Below are 12,084 nucleotides of genomic sequence, written 5' to 3' on the forward strand. Positions count from 1 at the left end.
AATTGATTTGAAATACCTGTAGTGTTCCTTTTTCTGCTAGCGTGAACGAGGGGGGGAAATGTCTCTCTCTGCAGTTTCAAAATTACCTACAGCAGATTAGAAAGTAAACTCTTCCAAAGTGCTATTTTGGTAGTCCGTAGAGGAGCCGGAATGTGAGATGAGGGGACTGAATATCAGATGAGGGGGCTGAATATCGGCAGTCAGACAAGTGTCATTTCAACTAGCTGGAAACAGTTCTTCAAGGTCAGGTGTGAACTCAATTCCTAAAATCAGCGTGCGTGCAAGAGCCGCACTGCGCTCCCTTTCACCTCCTTAGCGAGGTGCGGCACGCCGGGCTGGTGAGGGTTGGCGTTATCGTGTGTGCAGCAGGGTCCTTGTCCCTCTATGTAGGTCGCAGAACCCTGTCCATTTACTCCGTAAATGCAAAGTATCTATTCTGTGGTAGACCCTGGAGTTAGGACGATGAAGAGTCCATCCTTGTTCATGGTCAAGTGGCAGGAGATCAGGGAGGGTGCCTGGGATGTCGAGCATCCACACGTTACCTACCCAGTGTGCTGATACCCTGGGTCGGTGATGCCCCTCATTTAGACAAACCTGCCCTCATACAGCGGAGAAGGCAATGGCAAGCCACTCCAGTACTCTTGCCTGGGAAATCCCATGGATGGAGGAGCCTGGTGGGCTGCAGTCCATGGGGTCTCTAGGGGTCGGACACGACTGAGCGACTTCACTTTCACTTTTCACTTTCACACATTGGAGAAGGAAATGGCAACCCACTCCAGTGTTCTTGCCTGGAGAATCCCAGGGACGGGGGAGCCTGGTGGGATTCCGTCTATGGGGTCACACAGAGTCAGACACGACTGAAGTGACTTAGCAGCAGCAGCCCTCATACAGTGTCCAGATTAAATTCTTTCAAGAAGAAGGGTAGAAACAAGTAAAAGACAAGAGAGCCCCCTCTGTTCTTTGGTGAAGATGAGGAACAGGAGAACTGGCATGCTTCCTTTTGCATTGCTGCTAAAGCAGGTTTGAGCTGGATATGGCAGTGTTCCCTGACAGGTGTTAAGGCAGGGGAGGTTTTTCTCTCGAGCATCAAAGGGCATGTGTGTCCCTTTAGACCGCAGGGGCTAATCTAGAGGGATGGGATCGCTGTAACTCTTTGCCAGGGTTTTCTTGAGAGTCCCTTGGACTGCAAGGAGATCCAACCAGTCCATTCTAAAGGAGATCAGTCCTGGGTGTTCATTGGAAGGACTGATGCTAAAGCTGAAACTCCAGTACTTTGGCCACCTCATGCAAAGAGTTGACTCACTGGAAAAGGCTCTGATGCTGGGAGGGATTGGGGGCAGGAGGAGAAGGGGATGACAGAGAATGAGATGGCTGGATGGCATCACTGACTCGATGGACAGGAGTTTGAGTGAACTCGGGGAGTTGGTGATGGACAGGGAGGCCTGACATGCTGTGATTCATGGGGTCGCAAAGAGTCGGACACGACTGAGCAACTGAACTGAACTGAAGCGTTAGAAAGTACAGATCTAATCATTAGAAAAAGTAACACAATGTAAGTAGCTTGACTGTGCTAACCAATAAATGTACAGTCTTTAGGTAAGTTCTTCATATTTCCTTGCGGAGTTAGAAGGGTGCCTTCCTGGAGACAAGGAAGGACCGAAAGGGATTGGCCTTCTATCTGATAAGCTTCTTGGGGGTAACTGGTTGTGGTGCAACTTAAGATAACCATGTTAAATTAAGCTGTGAGGTATGACAGGATGCAGAATGTTAAGAGCAAGTCTAACACCACGCTAAGTGTGAATGGAAGCCTGAGAGTTGCCAATTTGATGAGGTGTTAAGACACTTTTTCTGAAATTTGACAGAAGAGGTAAAAAAGTAAGCTTCATCATCTGAATAACACATTTGCAGTACAGAATTCAAAATAGCCTGTTGTGTAGCTATAGAGAGCCTTTGTTTTCATCATGTATATCAAGCTATTAAATGTTGGTTTCCCAAATTCTAAATGCAAGATCCATTTCTCTCCTCAGGTTAGTGTACCCACTGATATTTGTAACGTTTCCCTCGAGGCTCACAGCAGAGTCTGGGACCATGGCCCTAGGCTGTTAGGATTTTATGGGTCCTCCCCCTTCTTCTGTTAAATGAGTTCTGGTGGTCTCTCCTAGGACAACTGGGGATCTTTTCACCGTCACCTTTGTAATTGTCATTCACTTGGCTTCCCTGGGATACTGATGCATTGCGGCAGCCCCCTCTGTCCCTGGGATGTTGTTCCTTCAAGAGGAAGACGGCTTCTCTCGCAGGCGGTGAGGTCTGAGAGAGACACCCCCCTACTCCCAAGCTTCCTCTGCCTCTCAACACCTGCTGTATCAACACTAAACTGAGAGTTAAAAGGCTGAAAATAAGGTGGTTAAATCAGTGTAGTCGTTTGTCTTCTTATTTCTGTTACTTAAATGCCAGCCTGCCTCTCTGTGTGTATGCCCTTGGGTATGTCAAGCCATGATTTAGAGCTTGGTCCTTGCTCCTGATTCCCTTCACCAAATTCTGAGGAGTGCATTTTGCTGATTACTGTTCAGACTCAGAGATGCTGCCAAGCCACGTGTCTGCTCCTGGTTTTTTTTTTTTTTTTTGTATTCTTAAAATAGTGTAAATAGACATACTATGCCCAGCAATTTCTAACCTAATGCACATCGATTGACATGGGAAAACATGGAGGTATAGTCACTGCTGGTTCCCTGCTCTCTCAGGTAATTTATGAAGTGTTCTAGTCAGTTACCTCAGTATTGGTGGGTGACTTCTGAGCCCACTGGAACAGGCGTTCATAGACATGTCCATCATAACAGCCAAGCGCTGAATTTAAACACTGATCCGTGAAGTCAAAAGCATCAGTTAACAAGATAGCATCCTTCCTGAGAGGAGAAAAGAGAGTTTGTGAGTATATTAGATTGCTTGATTCATCTGGAATGGTGAATAACAACATCTAATTAGAAGTTGCATCATTATCCACTTTTTGAACAGCTCGGTTTTAATTTTTTTTTTTGGAAGTTTAAACTTTTGATCAGTTATATAGGCACAGTGGAAAGAGTCAAAAAGTTCTGTCAGGCTTGTTGTTTAAAGTCAGCGTATCCCTGCTCTCACCTCCGTTTCTTTCCCCAGCCCCCAGAAGCAGTCGGTTTTGCTCTCTTCGGTGCTATTTTGGGAACTGACCTGAGTGCCTCTCAGTGTCTTGTTTGTATTACTCCTTCCTATTCAGTGTTGCTGGGTATCATCTGGTGACTGTTACAGAAGATACGAATTTATTTTAGCACCCCTCTCCTCGCTTGCACCGCCATGCCCTCCCCATCCCCAGCCTCTGCCTCCTCTCCTGGGTCTTCCCGCCTCCTAGTATATAGTATAGTTAGTTTTGGCCAGAGTAATATTCAGTGCTGACCTTGTTATGACTGTGTGTTCTGTATATTAACGTGACTTTAGATGTACTCTGTTCCCACCGGCTCTCTCCTGACACAGTGACCACTCTTCGGGCACTTCTGTCGTAATTCTTAATGACTCCACTGTCGGTGTCTCAGTTCCTTGACTCTCCTCCCCTGATCTCCTGCAGCCTCCCTCTGCCTGCCGGGCTCATACACCGGGACTTGGCTTCCCTGTCTTCATTTCGCTGTAAGCCCAGCCGTTTTCTTTTTCACTGTTTCTTATCTTCCTAACTTACTCCCTCTACTACTCTGACTTCTATAATTCTCATTTTACCTTTCAGGCAGCAAAATTATTTTCTTTTAACCTATGGAATGAAGTTATTTAAAAACTTGTTTACATGCTTCTCTTCCTTTTTCAGCAGAGGATATGAAATAAAATACATGACTGTTTACTCTCTTCCCTAACCCTCATTTCACATGGCATTTGAGGTTCATGGTTTACTTACTTACTTTAATCCTGGATGGCGTTTCCTCATTCTTATGACATGGTTTTCCTACAGGGCTGTTGATAATTCTTTGACTCTGCTGGCACCTACTGCCTCAAGTCCCTTATCTGTGTGGTCTCACTTCCTTCATCTGTCGAAATTCCATGGTCTATTATATTCACTCGCTCCAAGATACATGCAGCAGGTTTTCATGCTTGCCATACTTGTACAGCAAAACATCATCCCTTGTCATATCTCGTTTTCCATCAACTTTGTCCCGCACCTTTGTAACAACATAAGCCTGAAGAAGCCAATACCGATGGCACTGAAGGCCCGAGTGGGCCCTAATCGCTGCTGGGCAGTCATTCCTGGTGGTTCATGTTCATCTACTTGTTCATTCTCTCAGGTGATTCTCTCCCGCCTTCTCTTTGGTCCTCAGGCCTGTGTTACTCAGTTCCCCATCGCTCTCAGCCTAGGGGGCTTTGAGTCCCGTTTCACTGATGTGAAAATAGAAGTGGTGAGAGGAGTCCACAAGTTCCCCAGCATGCATTTAAACATCGGGGTTTTCTCTCTCTGAACAGGTACACTGTCCTAGTTACCAGCTCAGGCCAGGCCCTCCTTGTCCACTGGATACCTTCCCTGCTTGCCCAGTAGAGAGCCATGTTCCAGAAGCCCTCCTGTATTTCCACCGCACCGTCGAAATTCCCCTCTGTCCTGGATCGTTTCCATCAATATACAAACGGGCTGCCGTCTCTCCCTTCTACGTAAAAACACTCATTTGACTCGCTTTGCCTCCCCAGCGTCTCACGTATACCTTGCCTCCCTTTGTGACAAAACTCCTCAAAAGTGTCACACTTCTTTACGCTTGCTCTTTGCAGTTCTTCTTGTCTGGCTGTTCTCCTCAGCTAGACTGAGGTTTTCATTCCCTCCACTCCATTTGAGCAGCTTTTGTCGAGGTCATTTCCTCCTCCTCTTTGAAGGGTCCTGAGACTCAGTGCCTGGGCCTCTCCTCTTCATACGCTCACCCCTCGTGATACTGTCCTTCTTGTGGCTTTAAATACAACCGCACGTCAATGGCTTCTGAATTTCTCTCTCCAGCCTCACCTGCTTACTAACGGTTTACGTGATTTCTCCAGGCTCTTCAAACTTGATGTATTCAAAAGCAGACTCCTGATCTTCGAGACATTCTGTCCACCCTGCCCAAACCTGGCTCTCCTGTAGCCTTCCCCATTTACGGTAAATGGTGACTTGGTCCTGGCCCCAAACCTGAACTCCTCTCGGTCTCTCACTTTCTACGTGGATCTATTAGCAAATCTTGTTCTGTCTCCAGAATAAACCCAAACTTGGACCGCTTCCCACCACCTCTAGTGCTGTCACCCTGGTCCAGTCCACCAGCATCTCTCACCCGGCTTATTGCGGCAGCCTCCCAACTGGTCTCTCTGCTTTTCACTCATCCCCCCTCCCCAGTCTGTTCTTAACATGGCAACTGGAGTGATCCTTTAAAAACACACCTCAGATTCCCTCAGACTGTGTGTTTTATGCTCAGAACCCTCCTTGTTCTCACTCACAGCGAAGGGCAGAGTCTTAAGTCTTTGCCGTGCCCTCCAGCCCCCCCGCTGCCCTTCCCAGCGCACCCCCAGCTCGCTGACCTCTGCTCTCATTCTCCACCTCAGTCACGCGACTCCAGCTGCTGCGGCCTTTTCTCTTTCTCTGGGTGACGTGCCGAGCATGCTCTGCCTGCCAACATTCGTACTTCTGCTTTGCGTGGAGTGCACTTTTCCCAGCCAGCCACACGGCTCCTCTTACCTCCCCACCTTCAGATCTTTCTTCGGATCATCACCGTCCCTGGGAGGCCCTCCCTGACCTTGTAAAACTCCGGTTCTCCCTCCCCACCTGCAGCATTCCTGATCCCCCTGCCCTGCTGTGCTGTCTTGGTAGTGTTTATGACCGCTGCATAAATGTTTGACCTGGTTCATATGTGTGTTTCCTCTCCTCTGGTCTGTGGCCTTCTCAGGCTGAAACTCCTATGCTTCATTTGAGGAATGTTTTCTTGCATCATTTTATTAATGATTCACTCGCTTCAGTATTTTCTGTCTTCTCTTTCTAGTCCCGTTCTTCAGATGGCCAGTTAGGATCAGTCATCTTACTATTTTTATCTTCTGTCCTTTTTGTGTCGTCTTGCTTGTTTGCTGGCTTTCTGCGAGATTTCTGCAGCTTTGTCCTCCGGTCCTTCAGCTGAGCTTTTTATTTTCACTGTCACTGATTTCACAGAGCTCTTCTTGTTGTTCTCTGCATGTTACTTCTTAAGAATTGACATTCTTTTGTGCTTGCCATATATCCTCTGAACTCTTTGAGGACGTTACTGATCTTCCAAAAAAGTTTCCACCAGAAAGATTCTCTTGTGTCTTTGGAGTTGTTTGTTCTTGCTTGGTCTCTGTCTTTTATGACGGGTTTTCCTCGCTTGCTGGCAATCCCCGAGTGTCTGGTCATAGCTAAGAGTGGGACATTCTAGCTGATTACAAGTCTGGGTGTACTTGTCAGTGTGGAATTCCCTGTGGGCTGAACTGGGTGGACCATTGGGGAACCCCGGTGTCAGCATCTTCACTTCTCTCTCCTTTGGACTGGTCAGATTCTCCCAAGAAGGACCATGATATCATTTTCCTACAGGACACTGACCTGGCTGCCAGTTTGCTGGGAACTTGTAGGAAAAGGGAGCTTGCCAGATGGTGCTAGAGGTAAAGAACTCCCTGCCAATACAGGACACATAAGAGATGCGGGTTTGATCCCTGGATCAGGAGGATCCCTGGAGGAGGGCACGGCAGCCCACTCAGTATTCTTGCCTGGAGAATGCCATGGACGGAGGAGCCTGGTGGGCTACAGTCCACGGGGCCACAGAGAGTTGGACACGACTGAGCGACTTAGCACGCAGCACACGTGGGGAAAGCAGGCTGGGGGAGGGGCTGTCCGCATGGGCCTGTAAACATATATTCAGGCCCCTGGTTTCTGTAGGGCAGCCCAGTGGTCCTCACCCTCAACTGAGCCTGAGGTCTTCTAGTCTGCAGACCCTCTGTTTAGCCTTCTGCCAGGGTTCTGTCAGGGAAAGTCTTAACACGTGCTCAGAGAGGAGGAGGGGAACGGGGGATTAAGCGCCTTCTGAAATAGACTCCAGCCCACCCTGTCGGTCCTCCCTTCACCCCCGTTGCCAGAGGGACCTGGTGCTGCAGTTCTTGGGGTTCTGTGGTGGCCCTTGATGGCTTCTCGGCTTTTCCTGCTATTGGTTTGTGATTCAGTGTAATCAGGTCTGCCAAAGTCACTGTCCATCTCCTCTCCAAATTTCATGTTTCCCTCTCCTGCTCTCTCTCTTTGTGGGTTTATGCCTTTTAACATTTTAAAATTAATTTACTGATGTTTTTAGTAGGGTTTCAGGAGGGAACAAAAGTAAATGCATATGTTCAGTCTGCCATCTTTGTCTAAAAGTGGGATTTTATGACTTTAAACCACCGAAAACGGTTTTAGTCGCTAATTACCGTGACGCAAAGAGCTGGTTCTTAGTGTCACTTAGAATAGTGTGCCATCCTTCAATTGTCATCTCAGAAACCTGACGGTAATACTGAATAATCAAGGCATGGAGTTGTGACGTAGAGCTGTTAAAAGCCTGGAGTCTCTTAGGTTCCTAATTACCCGGCGGCAGTAGGAAGGTTACTTTAGAAACCATAATGTGAGTAAATCAACTTAGGGTTTTGATGCATACGCACATTGTCCATTTATGTCAGTGCTGTCTTTCTTGTCTTGAATTTAAGTCTCTGGGGCCAAGGGAAGCACAGCATGCTGTTGCAAATTAAAAGAAAAAATCATGCTTATCGGTGATCTTTTGTGTTTCATTTTCACCAACAGTCAGGGCTAGACCGTTATCATCTTCATGTGCTTTAAATGCCAAGTGTTTCAGAAAGTTAGATAAACTGGGGCTTGAAGTGTGCAGTACTCAATTATGCTATTAATGGTTCTAAACACTGGATTCTCTCTATTAGGGAAAGAGTAATACCTGGGACATGATTTTACATCTGATGTAGTTTTGATAATTTTTGAGTTTCAGTTCACTGAGCACCAACCTGGAGTCACATGTAACATGTTGGATATTGTTCGAAATGAAAAGAAGTTGGTCTATTTTTTTTTTTTAATCTCCTCCATGAGTATCTTTTTTTTTAAAGTTCAAATCTTTATTGTCTGTGCCTTGCGGGATTCGGGATCTCATTTCCCTGACCAGGAGGGATTGAACCTGTGGCTGCTTCCTGCAGAGGAAGCGTGGAGTCCTAACTACAGGACCATCAGGGAAGTCCCCTTTTCTTTTCTTCTCTTATTCTTATTGGTGATGTGAACTATTGGAGGCTTTAGGGGAAGAGTTGTGCACTTACATGTCATGCTCCGCTTGGCTTCCAACGCACACAGCAGGCATCGTATTTTCTCAGAAAAGCTTCTGTTCTCAGATTGTCTCCTTTTCCATCTTATGGACAGTGGTTACTAATTCTATTTCTTTCAATATCCCGGTCATGTTGGGGCTTTGGTTTTCTTAAAGTGATCATTTTGATGATATATAAAGTGGCAGGATGAATGTATTGCGTTAGTATGTCATGGTGGTAAACTGCACTGCTTTATGCTCTCTGTAAAAACTATATTACTGTTGAGTAAACTCCAGGAGATTGTGAAGAACAGCGAAGCCTAGCTTGCTGCAGTCCATGCAGTCGCAAAGAGTCAGACACGTATGAGTGACTGGACAACAACAAATTGTTTTAGAAGCCAGGAAATGGATTACTGGATTTTAAAAATGTCATCTTGAAGCTGAGGGAGTATTAAAGTGAGTTTAATCAACTAAGCACATTCAACAAAAATAAGGATATATTTGAAATAAATAATAGCCCAGCCTTCATTTTAACATGCGGTTTAAGAGCACGTGGTCTGGAGGCAGACAGCTCCTAGGCTGTGTCCTGCCCCCTCTTCTGGCTGATTGTGTGACCTTCGACCCTAAGTCCCAGTTTTCTCCCCTTTATAAAGTAGGGAAATTAATAGTTTCCACTTCGGAAGCCTGTCAGGATTAAATGAGATGATGCATATAGAAGCTTTTGACATACTGTCTGGTAAACATAAGTGTTCCTTAAGTACTAGCTGAGACTAAGACTCATTAATACTATTCTTGATACACAGTATTAATATGTAGTATGCTTTATTTTATTCATATTCTATAGATTCTGTCATTGCTGGATAATGTTAAAAGAGTTTGAGGCAGCTAGATAATTTCCTCTGAAACATTTTGGTTGTGATTTTTTTCCCCTTTTTTCTTTGCCCTTCCTTAATCCATAGTGTGTCCAGGACTGTTGCTGCTTTTGCCACCCTCATTTAGCAAGAATTTTGGAGCTGAAGGTTTTGGCATTTGTAATGAACAGAGGGTTGAGGGTGAAGGGCAGCCACTCACCGGATGAGGGGGAGCAGGTCCAGGTAGGCTTTTCTCGCCATGTCTATCTGGGCACCAGACAGGAAGCCGTCATGGAGGAAGTCGCCCGCGTTAGTCAGGATGCCATGTAGGGCATAGAGGTCACAGAGGCGTTTGAGCACCTGCTGAATCGCTGGCTGGCTTTCCAGTTTCTCCAGAGCTTCTGTGAAAATCTTCACAGTGACATAGTAGAGGTGCACCTACAAAGACACAGAGATGCGTTAACCTCTGATTTCTGCCTCTACCAATCATCCCGGAAGCTTGGCGAGACTGCTGGGAGAAGGCTGCTGTGGCCGTGTGTTTCCCGGCAGGCTGACAAGCAGCCACCTCTCTCCTAGCTCACTGCGTCTGACTCAGCCTTTTCGATGGTGTGCGTGTGTGTCCTGGGGGATGGTGGGCTCTGGAACTTGGCCCTTCGCTTCTCATTGTGCTTGGGGCAGTTTCAAGTTGGTTTGAAAGAAAGAATACAGGAGTGTTGGAGGCTGACCTGGGCCAGTGGGGTACACCACCGCTTTTCTCAAGAAAATAGCTATTTGTTGTCTGCCGTGTTCACCACTTTGCCACCTGTGCCTGGGCTGCTGACCCTGTGCCGGGTTTGCAGCATTTGGTTGTGGTTAAGAAGCAGATATGCTCCGCTGCCCTCCCGGGTCCGATACCTTGGTGCTCAGGCTGCACCCGGTGTGGCAAAGTTAGAGACCCTCACTTTCCCACTTACACCCTGTGTCCCTTTTCTCACCTAAGAGCCGCATTCTTGAATTCTCAGAGCCCTGGATTGAAGAGTGGAGTGATGAAGAGCTGCCCGAGGGTGCCCGCCTCTGCCTTACCGAGCAGGGGGGGACCAGAGAGAGGAGGGGCTCCCTGGGGAAAGGCTGAGCTGTGCCCTGGCACCGTGCTCGGAACACAGCCAGCCTTAGTTTCTGAGTGTATTGGTTTCAAGCATCTCTCCCGTCCAGTTTGGGGAGGGAGTGGGATTTATACTCTGTAGCATTTATACTCTGTGACCAGTCATGTCCGACTCTTTGCCACCATTGGACTATAGCCCGCCAGGCTCCTCTGTCCATGGGATTTCCTAGGCAAGAAGACTGGAGTGGGTTGCCACTTCCTGATTCAGGGCGTCTTCCCAACTCAGGGATCGAACCCAGGTCTCCTTTGTCTCCTGCATTGCAGGTGGATGGGCTCTTTACCACTGAGCCACCTGGGGATCCCTGCTTATATACTCAAGGTGGCTCGTTGAGTTTTACATCTATTAACTCATATAACCTTCACAATAATCGTACAAGGTAGACCCTATCATCAGCTCCATTTTGTGGAGGAAGCGTGTGAGGCATCTGGAGAGCAAGTTCCTCGCCCAGGCGCTGGCTGCTGAGTGGTAGCAGTGAGTTCTGAACCCAGGCAGTCTGTCTCTCCATTAAGAATGGGTAGCATTACCCGCTACCCTGCCTCACCAAAGCCACCAGAGACTGAGGCTGGATTTACTTGGGCCAGGGTTCGCTCCTGCCGCTGCTCCCACCAGCCCCTTGTGTTGCTCTGCTGCGCACGTCTCCAGATGAGACCCAGTTGGGTCCTTGAGGTTTCTGTAGAGGACAAGGCCTCCCAGGGCCCAGAACCCAGGAAGTGCAGGTTTCCCTGCCCATTATGACTTTAGAGGGTCAGCTCCAGCACCGCCTTCCCAAGACGCTGTTCATTAAAACTGAGATTACGCTCCTCTCCCTCTCAGGGTCGTGGGTATTAAATGAGGTAACCCCGGCAGGCAGTGTCTGCCTTTGAAGGTAGGGCATGGGTTTGGAGAGCAGGTGAATGGTGGGCAGGTGCGGTTCCTTTCTGGGTGTCTGGTGAGACTACAGCCTTTCCTTTCCTGCTTCTGTGCCGATGGCGCATTGAGCACAGCGGGCAGCACCTCTGGTGGATGGAACAGAACGCAGGGTGGCAGAATCGCTGCCCCGCACCCGCCGATGCGATGGAGGTGGATGGCCACCAGGTGGCGCTCCTGTCCACCTGCTGCTGGGAGCTGCTGCAGAACCCTGGTGGGCTCTCCTGTTTTAAGGCGGCTGTTTTCTGGGCCTGCTGCCTGAGGATTAAAGTGACCACCTTGGTTCTCCAGCTATCAGTTCAGTTCAGTCACTCAGTCATGTTCGACTCTTTGAGACCCCATGAATCACAGCAGGCCAGGCCTCCCTGTCCATCACTAACTCCTATATTTCACTCAAACTCATGTCCATCGAGTTGGTGATGCCATCTAGCCATCTCATTCTCTGTCGTCCCCTTCTCCCACTGCCAATACTTCCCAGCATCAGAGTCTTTTCCAGTGAGTCAACTTGTCGCATGAGGTGGCCAAAGTATTGCAGTTTCAGCTTCAACATCAGTCCTTCCAATGAACACCCAGGATCGATCTCCTTTAAAATGGACTGGTTGGATCTCCTTGCAGTCCAAGGGACTCTCAAGAGTCTTCTCCAGCACCACAGTTCAAAAGCATCAATTCTTCGGCGATCAGCTTTCTTCACAATCCAACTCTCACATCCATACATGACCACGGGAAAAACCCTAGCCTTGACTAGACGGACCTTTGTTGGCAAAGTAATGTCTCTGCTTTTTAATATACTATCTAGGTTGGTCATAACTTTCCTTCCAAGGAGTAAGCGTCTTTTAATTTCTTGGCTGCAATCAGCATTCACAGCTATAGGTAGGGCCAGAGTCCCAGCTGCCTGAGCTA

General features: G+C 47.8%; 1 protein-coding gene across 5 annotated transcripts in view; it reads right to left on the reverse strand.

The window, feature by feature from the left end:
• The window catches only part of ACOX2 (acyl-CoA oxidase 2), a 30,778-nt gene that overhangs the window by 2,119 nt on the left and 16,575 nt on the right, over positions 1–12,084 (reverse strand). For all 5 annotated transcript variants that reach the window (XM_055414204.2, XM_055414201.2, XM_055414202.2 and 2 more), the window contains 2 exons: positions 9,357–9,574; positions 2,771–2,903 (listed from right to left, as the gene is read on the reverse strand). In XM_055414204.2, coding sequence (XP_055270179.1) covers positions 2,771–2,903; positions 9,357–9,574 — 351 coding nt within the window. The remainder of the gene's footprint in view (positions 1–2,770; positions 2,904–9,356; positions 9,575–12,084) is intronic.

Source organism: Moschus berezovskii, chromosome 24 (genome assembly GCF_049115385.1).
Source record: "Moschus berezovskii isolate FMDL1 chromosome 24, NW_MosBer_1.0, whole genome shotgun sequence".
NCBI lineage: Eukaryota > Metazoa > Chordata > Mammalia > Artiodactyla > Moschidae > Moschus > Moschus berezovskii.